The 15,936-nt window shown below is 42.4% G+C and overlaps 1 protein-coding gene across 1 annotated transcript; it reads left to right on the top strand.

Moving 5' to 3' along the window:
- Nucleotides 1-11,789: 11,789 nt before the first annotated feature.
- Nucleotides 11,790-13,615, top strand: SERLADRAFT_434241 (uncharacterized protein; the record flags this gene model as incomplete). Its single annotated transcript, XM_007314475.1, has 4 exons — nucleotides 11,790-11,938; nucleotides 11,994-12,038; nucleotides 12,099-12,249; nucleotides 13,418-13,615. 4 exons carry the CDS (start codon nucleotides 11,790-11,792, stop codon nucleotides 13,613-13,615), a joined length of 543 nt encoding a protein of 180 aa, XP_007314537.1.
- Between the last annotated feature and the right edge of the window lie 2,321 nt (nucleotides 13,616-15,936).

Raw genomic sequence — 15,936 nt, 5'->3', positions numbered from 1 at the left:
GCTCTGATAACCCCACCAACCCCAAAGCCCTTTTGCCAGCAAATTGGAGGAGTGTTCATGCATTAGCTGAACTCAAGGACAGGGAGAAGAACTCGGTCCCCCTCCACGAGCAGCTTTTTCAGCTAATAGGGCTGGCTTCATTCCTCAGAGCTGCATAGGGTTGCCGGCTCCATATTTTGGGCTTTGCTTTACGTGGAGCATCATTTACTCTTCTACCCTGCTGGGTACAACGGATGGAAATTCTATAATCCTACCACCAAACGAACTATTATCTCTTAAAGAGCTGACTTTGATGAGTGCTACTTCCCTGGCTTGAAAAAGACTTCTACCACTGCCATTCCTACTCAACTTTTTCCACCTTTGCTTCCCATGCCTTTGGGCCTGGATGAGGATGTCCCTGCACCAGGTCCAGGGGTAGATATTGACCCATCAGCTGTACTTCAGCAACCTCAGCACTTACCTGATGATGGGCCTGATTTTGACCTTGATGCAAAACCACCTGTGAATCAACCTCCTGAGCTTCCAGATCACCCTCCTCATTGCTCACCTTCTCCTGACTTGCCTATTGCACTGAGACACCCTGCAAGGGCTAGGAGACCACCTAGACCATGGTGGCTCCAACACAGACAATCTACTCCTGCCATTGAGAGTGATAACAGTAATAGTAGTGATTCTGAGGCAGTTAATGATGAAGTGGCACACTCCGGAGACTCTGCTGAGCCTAGGTCATTTGCAGATGCAATGAAGTGTCCTGATGCAGATAAATGGAGAGAAGCAGCCATGGAAGAGCTCCAAGCTCATGAGCACAATGGAACTTGGCCACTTGTGGAACTACCTCCTGGAGAAAAGGCAATTGGTGGCAAGTGGGTCTTTAAGATCAAGCACAACTCTGATGGCTCCATTGAGCGCTACAAGGCCAGATATGTGGCTAAAGGTTACAACCAGCGCCCTGGCTTTGACTTCCTTGAAATATTTGCACCCACTGTTCGCATCTCATCTATCAGAGTTATCCTTGCAATTGCTGCCATCCACAACCTCCATTTGCGCTCCATTGACATCTCTCATGCATTTCTCAATGGTGTCATGGATGTAAAGGTCTACATGCAGCAACCAGAGGGATTCTATCAAGGTGGTCATAATCTGGTCTGATAACTCAACAAGGCCATTTATGGGACCAAGCAAGGAGGCAGAATGTGGAACCAGAAGATGCACATTGTGCTTGAAAAACTCGGATTCAATTGCACTTACTCTGACTCTGCCATCTATGTGTTTAATAGAGGTGAAGTGCGCATTATTCTACCTGTCTTTGTTGATGACATGACACTGGTATCCACATCCAATTCTGCACTTGACCAAGCTGTCAAGGACCTCTCTCAGCACTTCAAACTTTGTGATCTTGGCCCTACTTCCTACCTACTTGGCATTTTCATCACCAGAGACCTCAGCAATTGCACCATCTCCCTCTCCCAACATCAGTACACTCTGGACATTCTGGAGCGCTTTGGCATGAAGGACTGCAAGCCTGTGTCCACTCCAATGGACCCTGGTTCACGCCTCACCAAGGATATGTCTCCCAAGACACCAGAAGAAGTGCAACTGATGAAGGACATTCCCAATCTTGCTGCTGTTGGTGCTCTGATGTATTTGGCCACCACCACTCGTCCTGACATTACCTATATTGTTGGAGCTCTTGCCAGATTCAATTCCAATCCTGGGCCCACTCACTGGGGTGCTGTCAAGCACTTATTCCGCTACTTGCAAAGCACCCTCAATCACTCACTGTCCTTGGCCCTGATCCTAATTCCACTGAACTCTTCACCACTTTCTCTAATGCTGATCATGGTGGTGACAAGGACTCTGGACGTTCTACTGGTGCTTACCTTGTCAAGATTGGATCTGATGTTGTCTCTTGGAGTTCCAAACTTCAAAGCATTGTTGCTCTTTCCACCACTGAGGCAGAATATATTGCTGCTGTTGAAGCTGGCAAGGAGATCTGCTGGATGCGAAATCTGCTGATGGAAATGGGCTATCCTATCACCTCTCCTTCCACCCTTCACATTGACAACCAATTGTTAGTTTTGGTGATTCTGCACCTTTGTGCTACCTATATATTTTCATTCCTTTCTCTATCTATTCTTCTATCATTCACTATTGATTGTGTTCTCTATTATTTCGCCTTTGTGGCTGCTTTGTTTACCTTTGTTTACAAAACTTCGGACAGTATTGCAGAGTCCAATGCTTCCTATTCTCTAGTTACTCACATTGGACTCTAGGTACTGTATACCTGTCATACTCTCTAATAATAAAGTTACTCACATTGGACTCTAGTTCCAGTCCCTGATTGCTCTCAGCAAGTGGCTAGACACTTCCTTCAAGCTTTGTTCTTAATACCAATCTGCCATCTCTGTGTCCAAGAATCCTGAACACCATGGTCGAATGAAGCACCTTGATTTACGCTGGCATTGGTTGAAAGATATTGTTGGCTCTGGCCAACTTGCTCCCACCTTTGTGCCCACTGCTGAAATGCTTGCTGATTTGTTGACAAAGGCTCTGGCTAAGCCTAAAGTTGAAATGTTCAGACAGATGATGGGACTTGTTAGATCAGGGGGGAGCTATTGCTTGGGAGGTGCAGCATCAGGGGGGAGTGTTAGTTTTGGTCATTCTGCACCTAGTTGTGCTATCTATTTTCCCTTCTTCCTAAATCACTTTCCTCTTTATTCCTTTTGCTCTATTGTTCAGTATTTACTGAGCATTCTATAAATTTGCCTTTGTGGCTGATTTGTTTACCTTTGTTTACAAAACTTCGGACTAGTATTGCAGTGTCCAGTATTCCTATTCTTTGGTTACTCATACTGGACTCTAGGTACTGTACACATTCTGTACTCTCTGATAATAAAGTTACTCATACTGGACTCTAGTTCTGTCCCTGTTAACTCTCAGCAAGTGGCTAGACACTTCCCAGAAGTTCTCAATTGGACACTTGGAGAACACATGTAAGAGGAAGAGCTTCACTAGCTCTGGGGACGTGATGGTATTGTAGGTGGGGATAAACAGGGACTGTTTAGTGAGCCTGTCTACAACTACTAGAATGGCTGTGAAACCTTCGGAGGATTGGAGTTGCTCAATGAAATCCATAGAAATGGAGTTCCAGGGTTTCTCCAGAATTGGTAGTTGCTTCAATGTTCCGTAGGGTTTGTGATGAGGTACCTTAGCTCTGGTGCAGGTAGTGCAGGACTTAACATAGTCCTTAACAAAGGTCCAAAGTTCGGGCCAAGTATGTTCTTGCCGGACAGGTTTGTTCCAGGGTTTTGTTCTGACCAAAATGGCCAGAGAGGGCATGATCATGCTTATCCTGGAGTACTCAGAGTCAGAGGTTGTTGGCATCTGGGACATAGAGGCAATTATCTCGCCAGAGAAAACTGTCAGGGTTGATGGACCAGTGAGGGCCGTTCTGAGGAGGGTTGGCAAGGAGAGCAGCAGAAACCGGGTCAACAGCCAAGGAGGTGAGTATGTCCCTGTAGAGCGTCTCAGAGTCCATAATGTAGATGGCTTGGAGTACTGGTTCAGTTAGGGACAAAGCTCGTAAGGATGAGATCAGCTACTCGGTGGTGAAGACCGGTCAGAAATTCCACGGGTTGATCCTGGTGTACTCATTATCCCCCTCTTTGGGGTAAACATCCCATCGTCTAGTTAGGGCATCTGGTTTAGCCCCAAGACATCCTGGTTGCAAGCGGATGATCATGTTGAACTGTGAGAGGAACTCCAACCAACGGGCTTGTCGCCGGGTCAGGAGTTTTGTCGTGGAGAAATATTCCAGGTTTTTGTGGTCATTAACAACATTGACCGGGAAAGAGGATCCTTTGAGGTAGTGTCTCCACATTTCGAAAGCTTCAAAAATTGCAAGTAGTTTTTTATCATGGGTGTCATAGTTGAGCTCTGGAGCGGTAAGGGTGCAGGAGTGGAAAGCCACTGGGTGAAGTTCCTCGTCCGGAGCTAAGATAAATAGGATGGCAGCAATGGCGTAGTCCGAGGCGTCAGTTTCTATGGTTAGTTGAGCATCTGGGAACCAGTGCAAGAGCACCGGACCAGTTGTGAAGGCGCTCTTGAGTGCTTCAAAGGATTTTTGACATTCAATGAAGAAATTCCAAGGTGTGTCCTTCCAAGTGAGGTGGGTGAGCGGAACAAAGATACCGGAGTAGTTGTTAATGAAGTGGTGGTAGAAGTTGATGAACCCCAAGAAAGACTGTATGTCCTTAATTTTGCGAGATTAAGGCCAGTCCCAGATGATTTGGACTTTATCATTGGACATAGTAAGGCCTTTCAGAGAGAGGAGGAAATCGAGGTATTCAACAGAGTCAGTATGGAAAAAGCATTTGTCGGTGTGTGTGTACAGACCATTGGCGCAGAGCCGCCTGTTACAATCAAGAGTTTGTATACTCTGGTGCACAACTTAGACAAGCTACAGTAAAGTGAGTGGGAGTGGTTACCCTTTTGCTTTGGATGTTTGTGATAGATTTCTATTAAATAATTGGGCTAGTTTGTATGCATACCAAACTATTTGGTGAACAGTAACACTATCATTATTAGTATCAGAAAAAGGTTCTCATAGACATAAATGAGCTGGTATAGCTGGTATAGCTGATATGATAAACATAAGGCTTCATATAGAGATTTATTGGCTATAATAGGGATTTAATATCTATCATAGCAGCTATAGAAACATACTCAGCTATATAGCAAAATGGTTTTTCCTGATGAATTAAAGCAATTAATTTCAGTAACTACACACACGGTTTGAGACCTGGGATCCATAGACTACTTACAAGGACATGCAAATGGCTCCATTTGTATCTCTATGGGCGGTGAGCACAAAACTCAACATTCCCAGATCCTGGCTTGCTTGCATCTGGAGGTCCTTTACTACTTTCCTACCCTTTCTTTCAGCAGCTCTGGGTATTTTCAGTCACTATTTGTCCCAGATGAGTAAAAGACATCATACTCACTTTTATCTCACTTCCTCGGATGGCCCATCAATATATCACTCCTCACACTTTTCTTTTAGTTCAGCTAGATCCTTCACTCTGAGCTCAGTCAACATTGCCTTCAGGATACTCTGCAGTTTACCATTATAACCTGACTGCCCTGGCTTCACTCCATAAAGGTCCCACATCCTCTTCTCCACCTCCTTCTTCTTCACTATGTTGAGCACTTGTTTCATTTCTGTTAAATCCTTGATGTTGGTTAGTAAATGTCCTCCATAATTTTCCCTGACTTCATTCCAGGTCTCAGCAAGTACATGTTGTTACAACCAAGAGTTTGTATACTCTGCCGCACAACTAGGACCAACTATAGAGAGGATGATGAGGGAGTGGATACCCTTTGGGCTTCAACAAGTTAGTTGTGAGGATACAACAGGAGGACTCGCTGAGGAGTCTCCTTGATCTATTGGGGTATATATACTACTACTGTTTGTTTGTACATGTGTACTGTACAGTTGATGGAGGCAGTGGCTGATGATGTCAGAGGGCACAGCCCGTGTGACCAGTTCCACTGCGTGAGAGACTTTGTAGCTAAACTAAGAATAAAGGCAGCATCGCGCGAGAAAGAGGAGTTTGAACAAAAGGGAAAGTGCTGCATGGCACAGAGTGTGAAAACTACAAAGGAAAGTTGAAGAGGAGAATGAAATTTAAAGGTCCAAAAATTGTGTATTGTAACACCGGGAAGGTCAGGCCAATGACACCTTGCATCAGATACATATCCTACTGGGTCAAAAATCTTTTCTGTTCAGGTGAGAGTGGCCCAGGGCTTTCAAAAGAAAAAGTTGAAGGCTTGGGCAGAGGTTACCCATGTGGAAGCCGTCAAGAGCTCAAACCAGACCACCTTAAGACAAGTACCAAGCTCATGAATTCCAATGCAACTGGACTCCGCAATACTGCATTGCCATGGTTTTGGAGCATGAATCTGAAAGGTGACACCTCCCAACCTGGATATCTGAATGTATGTGCCCCAGCCCGGTCACGGTTTCATGGTATAAAACAGCTAACATTTAGTATTAAAATACAGTTTACCGGGTTCATGAAAGCCATGTACAATAGGTGGATAGAAGAAGGCATTATGGTGCACCTCAAAATGAAGTGGACAGTTCAGTACTTTCAACATTAAGCTAAGTGTTGGAAGAGTTTTTGAGGTGCCAATGAAATGGAGGATAAACCCGGTCATGTAGCATATGTAGAGAGGCAAATCAGGATGTGGAACCAGTTCTCAGAACAGGCAAAAGACTCATTGCAGAGGCTAGGCATAGTGGTTTGAGGGAACTAGAATAGTGGACCACAATTTAATGATTATACTATGTAATAGTAGTCCAGTATTCCCGGGCTTTGAAGTAATCCAGTGTTCTCGGGCTTTGTAGTAATCCAATGTTCCTGGACTTTGCAGCAATCCATTACTCCCCGGGATTTGTATTGATACAAGATTCCAGGGCTTCTACATGCTCCCGGTATTCAACTGCAGGGTGCCCAGGTTTCACCCTTTTCATTGAGTGAGCTACTACAAATAGCTACAAAATTGCAGCAGTGATGTACCCAGATCAAGACAATTCCACTGCTATTCCACATTTATAAATGTATAACATGATCATGTCAAGGTACTGACCATCCCGGGGTCTCCACCCCGCACATTGTACATTGTATGCATATACTCCCTCACATAATATGTAAAACATATTCTCTCGTCACTGTAGGACAAAACCCCATGATTCAGCAACTTCCCACTAAATGCAGCAATAGTCCCACTATCAAACTTGAAGCGGAAACCTGCCCCGGTGAGCTCCAGAATGGCCTAGCACACTCCGCTAGACTCCACTGGCCCCGTTTATATAGTAATATCATCAGATAATAAACTACCATAGCAGGATTCACTGAAACATATTTGCAAGGTTGTTATGATACATAATTTTTGGACCTTTAATTTTCATTCTCCTCTTTAACTTTATACTGTAGTTTTCACACATTGTGCCATGCGACACTTTCCATTTTGTTCAAACTCCACCTTCTCACGCTACACTACCTTTATTCTTATTTTAGCCACAAGTCTCTCACGCAGTGGAGCTGGTCACACGGGCTGCACCCTCTGACATCATCAGCCACTGCTTTATCAACTGGATAGTACAACATGTACAAACAACCTGTAGTAGTATATATACCTCAATAGATCCAGGAGACTCCTCAGCGAGTCCTCCTGTTGTATCCTCACAACTAACTTGTTGAAGCCCAAAGGGTATCCACTCCCTCATCATCCTCTCTATAGTTGGTCCTAGTTGTGCGGCAGAGTAACAAACTCTTGGCAAAGGTTGGCATATATCTGGTTGCCTGGATAGTGTTATCAGGACAAGTATGTATGTGTAGAAGAACCCTATTTTCCTGCCTTCTGTTGGTATAATGGTTAGTAAGTCTTCACCATAAAGACATTTACATACACCTTGAATGTGATAATTATGAGGCTTGAAACGAAGAGATTTGCCAAGTATTTTCTATGCAAGTGCATGCCCTTGGGGTGTACTGAACCGATAGGGCTTTTTGGTTGTCCCACCATTTGACTGTGCTTTTACAGTTTTCAATAGTGTTTCACTGGTTTAATAATTGTCTCTATGGTTTTAATTGTACAATGTTGCCAATAACATCATAGTCATTGACCAAGACTCTCCCAACTATTTCTCCTCTACATGCAAGACCTAGTTTTTTAGCATAAATTTATGTCTATAGTACTATAAAACCTCAGAGAAAGGAGTCCCCACCCACAAACTTGTAATGATAGATTCAACTTGTTAATAAAACTCTAAAAGCATTCACATCCTTTGCCATCTGGGAGCCCAAATCCCTCATATTTCCTGGGAGACTACATCATTTGGCAGGGCCAGCAATGTCCATAGGTGTGAAAGACAGATATTGTGAACTTGATTTGGGAGAATTATTTTGTTTTCCAAAAAGCGCTACTCCACACAATCTAACACACAATGTAGTACAAGTTCCCTACATTCCAAAACAAAGGCAGATGTGCCAAAAAAACACTATATTAGGGCCAAAGCATAAACCTGAACAGGTATTTTTGTTGCAAATAAACATTGAGACACTGTTGGAGATTATGTGTGCTAATGCTTGTTCTTGCTTTTTCAATTTGTCAATTAATTGCTCAATGTAATTGGCTTTTGTTTCTACTTGGACCTTATACCAATAGAGTGTGTTTGCAAAATGTCATCTTGGACTCTAGTAGCAGTTTGTCAATTCAATTTGCAACCACAAATATGGTTATACCTTTGAACTGAGTTTAGAACCATGGGTCTCAAGAAAAGATTGTAGAGTCACTGAAAATACAGTAGCATTGGGAGAAGTATGTAAAAAGAGCTTCCTAACAAAGTCCACCAAATTTATTTTAACCATAAGTGATGGGAAATAGGTGGATGCAGAAACAGACCATATGAAACAAGATGCACAGATGTTGGAAAACAAGGACAGACTTTGATGGTAAGTACTTATGGTCCTACATTTTTACCAACTATGTGAAGCATTAAGAGAGAAAAAACTCAGTAATAGGTAAAATTAGCATAAATCACTTCCAAAATAGTTGCCTTACAAATCTTTGACAAGTTGGTTCAGCTGTAAGTGTAGAAGAATTATTGGCTGGCTTGTAGATGTAGCTTAGATAGGGTTGTAGTATCATAAGTACAGTGTTATTTGTTCATCTACTCTAATGATTGTTTTTCTTGTGTGAGCATTTGCATATTTAACTTGTTTACAAACCTTTGCTGAGGTCTTTATCGGCAAAGTTCTGGTGAAAAATTATATAATTCACTAGGAGAAAGTTAGCTATTGCTAGCTGTTAGGAGATAGCTTACATTGGAAAGTAGTAAGTGTATCTAATGCAACCTAAGTATAAACCTTAAACCTACTCACTGGGGAGGACAAGCAGCCATTTGTGTCTAGGTAAATAAAGATGTTTTGAGTGATATGGCCAGCACTCATGGAGGCTAAATCTGCAAGAACAAATTGCAGATAATGATTATGTAGAGATATGTCATAGCAATAATAACAGGAAATGAGCACTCATCAACGTGTGTGAAAGACTTATACCTATATTAGTAAATAGAACTCAGACTTCTCTGTTTCTGCCATATTTTCGGATTTTAGTGTTCATTTGACACCTCAGTTCTATCTACAAGGGCTGAATTATATTTCAGTTTATGAGCCCTGCCAGCATAAAATAAATGTCCCTTGTAGGAGATCAACTTCCCTAAGTATGCCCAAATTGGATGATAGCGGATCCAACTGGGGATCATACAAAACAAGGTTCCTCACAGAGGTTGCTGGTTGAGGCTTGACTAGGTTTTTGGAAGGCAAAATGAGGCCTTCAAAACCGATGAAACTTGATACTAATGGGGCACCACTTTGACAAGATGGCACCCCAGTAGATGAAGATGATGTCAAATAATATGAAGAAAAAGTAGACTCCTTCATGCAAAAAGAAGCCATAATCACCAGGCTCCTTGTAGCAACCATCTCTGACATCATGTATACTTGTACCCATTAAGCTAGAGCACCAGTGAATCAGATGTTTTACGACAGCTTAATAGAGTTAATGGAGTATATTATGGGTTATGGCCATGTGGATGTCACAATGAGGAAACCCCTCCAAGAAAGGATGATGGACACCCCCAGACACATTTTGAGCTTTGCATCTCTCCTGGAAATTGCTGATAGAGGTTGCATCAGCTTTGGCTGTCAATATAACCTCAGCAGTCTTCTTCTGGGTTCTCCATCTCCCTGGACATCTTTCTCCCATGGTATTTTCAGAGGCATCACATTTAAGACAGATCCCATATTTTGCACAGGTGACAAGACATTAATCAGCTACATACATAGCAGGCTAGGATGGAATGGATCCTTCTTACCCTTCTATCTCCCCCTGTAACTTCCATTCCATGCTTGCCTGGCTCTATAAGAGACTCCAAGACTATGCGCATTGACTCATGAAAGAGTTGTTGAGTACATGCTGACTTTGCTTTTGGAAAGAATGTCTCCTACATTTTTGCTAACAGAGAAATAGGCAATGAGAATACAAGCATGTTTGGAGGGTTTACGGCGCATATGGAGGGATCTGTCTGGTTTGATCCTGGGAGACAGACTCCTGAGAGGAAGGAGACTCTTGATAATAGGTGGTGGTTGCAAAGTAAATTTTTATTTTTTCATTATTTTTCAATTACTTACTGACTGTTTTTTTTTATAGTGGTTCCACCTTGTCCTCATCTTTTCACCACCATGCCCATTGCAACAGCACGGTCCAAAAGCCCCCCGGCACCCACCACTCGCAAAAAAAAGCACAACTTTGCTCGCATGACAGTGGTATTGTCCAAGAGGGCAAAGAGGGCAGCTCCATCCCAGCATTCCTCATCCCCATCCCCACCCCCTGTTCTTGGGCCCTCAAGGCTATCCCAGCACACCTGCCCACACCCTGGACATCTAGTGGTCAGCGCCCAGACCCTGTAGCACCTCAAGGAAGGAGGGGGACCCCACTGCTGTGCCAGGGACAACCATTGTACATGGCTGGGAACCGGGGACCTTGGATCTGGTGCCACAAAGTGTGCCTGTGGGAATTTTGAGAAAAATCCACACAATTGCACGTGATAAAAGTTGGACTTGTATTTTTTGCAATAAAATACCGGAAATGTTAATATGTGTTAATATAGTCTGTAATTACTAGGCAGCACATAGGCATCTATGAGAATGCTGACCTCTATCTCTCAGGGGCAGCATTGACTTCCTCTATCCTTGGAGGTCCACATGAACTAAAAAAAATATTATGTGGAGATTTCTGGAGGGAAAACCCAGGTTAATGGTGGTCACTAAGGCAGGCGGCATGGGACTGAACATAACTAATGTTGAATATGTTGTCTAGTTTGAGTTTGGTGTCACTTCTTCTCTTGCTGTGTGGCTCCAATGTATAGGCTGTGCAGCCTGCCTTCCATCAGTTCAAGGATGAGCTATTTTGCTTGTTGAGTCATCAGTTTTTGTCCAAGTTGGAGGAGTTTCAACAATGGTGAAAGAAGAGCCACTGTTATAAAAATGCAGAAAATATAATAGAGGGCCAGATAAACACTGACCTCAAAGGGTTGTCAGCATGATATTGCTGATAGATGTTTTGACCATCTGCTGGCACAATCAGATATTTTTGGCCTCATATGAGCCACATGTTGATGCATTAATCAAAGCTAACTTACTCACATACTTTAAGCACCCACAGATCCTTGCTATGATAATTGCACCAAGGCGCAAGTCTCCCAGCCCCAACCAATGGCTTCTCTTCCCAGGAGCCCCATCAGCATCTATTCCAACCAGTCTGATCTGTCCGATGAAACTCCATCATCTTTTCCCAACTCCTCAGGCAAACAGCCCATCTATTCCTTGATCAGTCTATCGGAAACAAAACAGCATACCAAAGAACACCTGGCAAGTGCTAAAATGGCCCTCCAATGCTGGTGCATCACCATTTGTTGCCATGATTACACACACTACTCATTTACTGGTGACGCTCTGCTGCCTGATCACACATTAACTTCAATTATGTTGCATTGTGGATGGATAACAGTGGAAGACGTAGAAAAAGGCCTACCAGTGGCATGGCCCCTTTTGGAAGAGTATGGCCCAGAGGTAGTCATAGTGATGGGAGAGGTTACTAAGAAAGGCAAAGTGCAATACAAGGCCAGTAAGGTTGAAAAGTGTGATGCAAAATGTTAAGCCATGGAGGCTGCAAGGTTGAAAAAGGAGGAGGAGGAAAAGGCCCAAATGTCAGAGGCTATGAAAATGACAAGGGAGTGGAAGGTCCAGCCTGTCAAGTGCAGGCCCCCCACTACACAGAAAGAGAACATTCCCCTCCTGGGGACATCTCAGTAAGCTCTTTCTTTTTATTTATTTTATGTGTCAATTTATTCACACTGGTCCCAGATTCAAGTCAGACATGAAAGTCACTGCTGCATCATTTTGTCCATTGTAGATATACTGTAAATACAATAGTAGTCAATGATAATACTATTTACCATGTTTTTTCAGTAGACCACATGTAATTGCAGTTATCCCATCAGTTCCCTATTGTCTTGCGAGTGATAAGATTGATGGCTCCATTGGTGATAATGCCTTGAGACACATCTTTGGGACTTTTGGAGGAACAACCGTTAACTTTGACATGAACCTGCGAGTCAATGTAAGTATTGTCAAGTAACAACAGGTCCTGCTCCTTTGAAGGCTCAACATGTGAGGTGCCTCGGCGCAGAGGCCACAGTTGTCACTCAAGGTGTTCTTGTGCAGATCTGAGAGTCGGCAATGCTGAAGCACATTGTTCATAGGTTCTTAGGTAACATGCACACCATGCATAGCAAAAGTAACCTGTGTCATTGTTTAGTGAGAGATCTAACATGTGAATTTTAATTGCACACTTTGCTTTCCTTGGTATTATGCTCCGGGCCTTTATCTATAGGGAAAAAATGCCCGGACTGGCCTGATGTATACTGTGTGTGCATGAATGAGAATCCTGGAAAACATATTAAGTAGTAAGGATTACATACCATACTTCTGGAGGCCACTCATAATGGATGCACTGTAGGACCTCCAGGACCTCAATAGTATACTTTGAGTTGCCCCCACCTGCAAATTGGTATAATAAATGCAGCAGAGAGTCCTGCATAATCCCAATATTGCCATTTTGAACTGCGTTAATCACATTGAGGTACCTCAGTGCATCACAATTCCAACGGATAGCCCGACAACAAACTTGGTCTTGCTTTTTGGGTGGTTCAAAGAGCATGTTTTCCAATTCATCACTAGAGAACATCTTGGCCAAAATAATCTCTACTAAATCTTGTAATTTAGTGGCAGATTTTATATGAAATCTGTTAGCTTGTTCATATTACCTGCCACCAGCCAGCATGTGCAAAAGTAGGCTTTGGCAATATGACAAATGACTTGGTGAAGGTTTTGATAGAAGGGTTTTTTGGTCTACACATAACTAAGTCATTTCCTCTCAAGCAGCGTGAAAGGATGTATGAGTCCACACCCTGCACTAGTACCCAGATATTGTTTATGGAGTTTGCAGACAGCATTTGTAAGTGGAACCAGCCAAAGATGAGGATTATCCAATCTATCCAGTCAAATTTATTGTGGTTTTGAGCATGGAAGTGGTATAAATCACAGAGCCATTCAATAGTCAACTGGTTGCCAACCCAAGGAATGACATGGTTCACTGTGTCATCTGTTACTGATCTTGGGAGTCAAGGCTAAGTTGCTTAAACCACTCAGTCAGTAGCTTGTCATTGCCTTGGTAGCTTGCTTCTTCTATGTGGACAGTACCTAGCATATACTATTCTGTGATGTAGGCTTCACCAGAGGGAAGCTTACAGACAGGTGGGGGTGATGTACAAACAAGAAAACTCAGGTGTTTGAAGCTTGAAGATGAGGTCTTCAATGAAGAAGCTGGTAAGGCCCTCCTCAGATATGTCTTTGGGGGAGCATTTTGTGAGGTCCTGGATCCTCCTCAGCTCATCCTCAAGTACCTTTCCTATGCAACCAAATGAAAACTCCTCAAGGGATGCCTTGGCTCCACTTGCCCATGCATTGTGGGTGACTCTTGAGGGACGCAGTACAGTGCACTTGAATTGGGAGCTGGGGAGGGTCCTTAGAGTCACTGTCAGATTCTGTGTCAGTAGGATTGGAAAATACATGTATGCTACTCTGTGCTCAAGATGTGAGTGAATTGACTTTGTTGTTAAACTGGCCACCAGTATAATCAATCTGACAGTCAGTCATGGCAAGAGATAAGATAACAGTTCTATTATTATATTACAAGTGCTCAGCTAGCGGGTGTGACTCAATGCACTTGGCCTGTATCAAGTTTCCCCAGATGCTGGCACTCCTTGCTAGTTTTGGGTTTGAGACTAAAGCTGACAATAAATAAAAGAGGAAAGTGGGAAAGTGCTGTGTGGCACAAATGTCCACATTTGGAATGAAAGTTAAATGAAACTGGTTGGTGTCTGGGAATGGTTGTTAATTGAGAAATAAGGTGATTGATTGGAAGCTAGATCAGAGTCCATGGTTATGTTTGAAAAAAATGCTGGACCTGATGAACACATGGAGCTGAGTATGGGACTACACTGGAGAAACTTATGTGGAGTGGTTATAAAGCTCTACACTGCTAATTTGGGCAAACCTCTCTACAGCAGTAAAAGAGCACTACCTCTTGCAAAGGTTTACAGAGATATTTGTAACATAAGATTTGTCAATGTGTGGCCAGTAATAACCAAATAGATAATATAAATGCATCCCGCACAGTAGTCCCAATTGGTTATACAAGACCCTCACAGAATGATTCAAGTATGTTGATAGTCGCAGCTAATCAGTTTGTTTTTACCAGGTAATATCCATGACAACATATTATCATCTTGTGAATAGCTGAGCTGCATCTTTGAGGCCTCTGTAATGATATGCAAAGAATGCTAGTACCTGTAGTTCAGGGAAATACTTTGTTGATGGTTTTCCTGACAGGACAATTTAATGTTTGAAAAGTGTCTGCTGCCCCACTTGCTGCACCATAATATGATATTTGTACCAATATCCATCACATAGTATCATGGCATCCACAATTCACTACTTTCATACAAGGCTTGGATACTGATACCAAAATAGCAAAAGTGTGATGATGACATTGTCGCCTTCTTTGGGGTAATCTTGCATGGAACATATTTAAATGGGTTTGAATAGCCCTATTCATTGTTGGGTTGAGTTAGTTGGGCTACTACATGTCTGAAAAAAAAAACCTACATTTGCAATCACTCAAGAAACTGAATTTTGATAGAATACATTGCCGGAATTTGTAGCCTTACTTTTGGTTGGGTTTCCTACAAGTTTGCAAATTTTTTCTTGGCATTTTTTCAATGCATAGAGCATTAGAATATTGTATACTCATAGCTCTTTGGCCCATGTTATATTAACAGATTGATTCTCAGAATAGATAGATGTGTTATGGTGTTGAGGTGTGAACTACAAAGCCTATTTCTGTGTCCAATTTGTTTGGTTCCAAAAGAACAACTTTTTTCTGGTTATGTGCAACCACTAACACTTAAAACAAATCAACAATCTCAGACTGCTCTTAAGGATGCAAGAGTAACACAATCTATTGAAGAGAAGGAGAATATTCTCAAGCAGTAAGGTCCTCGTAACATAGAGGTGAAAGCATACATTCTCAACGGGCAACACAAATAATAAAATCTCTTTTATAGAATGCTTTCTGGGCAATTGGTAACACAGACATTTACCGTGCAATATTTTTTGATTGTCTACACTGTCATCAAAGTGGGCTGTGTGGGGATCATCTTGGCATTGAACTACAGAAGTATATCACAGAGCTTGGTAAAAAAAGTGTTGCTCTTATTGACAAAATGTAAGTTCTTCCCTCCATTGTTTTGCATTCAAGCACTAATATTTCCTATATTAGATTTCTAAGCTTTCCACAAATGATGAAACCAAAAACATCCTAATACAGTCATGAACATTTTATTCAAAGATGGCTTAACTCATGAAGACATATAAAAGGTACATGGATATTTAAATAATAGCGATTATCGGCTAATATGCTAGTTTAGATGATAGTTTTTGCAGCACACAGGTCCTCACACTGTTTTTATTGCTACTTGGTTACTATCTTCTTCATTGTGTGAGGCTGTATCTTTAGGTTAACATATATGCTTCCCTTGATGTTCATACAGAGGTCACTCTTAAAGTGGGGAGAGAAGCTCATAAGAGCTTTATAACACTGGTGAAGGTACATTCTCTATTCTCTCACTTTAAGTGCTGACACTGGAACTATTATAGGAGTATATCAGCCTGTCTTACAATTCCA

The sequence above is a fragment of the Serpula lacrymans genome (assembly GCF_000218685.1).
Source record: "Serpula lacrymans var. lacrymans S7.9 unplaced genomic scaffold SERLAscaffold_3, whole genome shotgun sequence".
Taxonomy (NCBI): domain Eukaryota; kingdom Fungi; phylum Basidiomycota; class Agaricomycetes; order Boletales; family Serpulaceae; genus Serpula; species Serpula lacrymans.
Note: the sequence above shows the minus strand (reverse complement) of the source record. Positions and strands in the feature narration are given on the sequence as shown.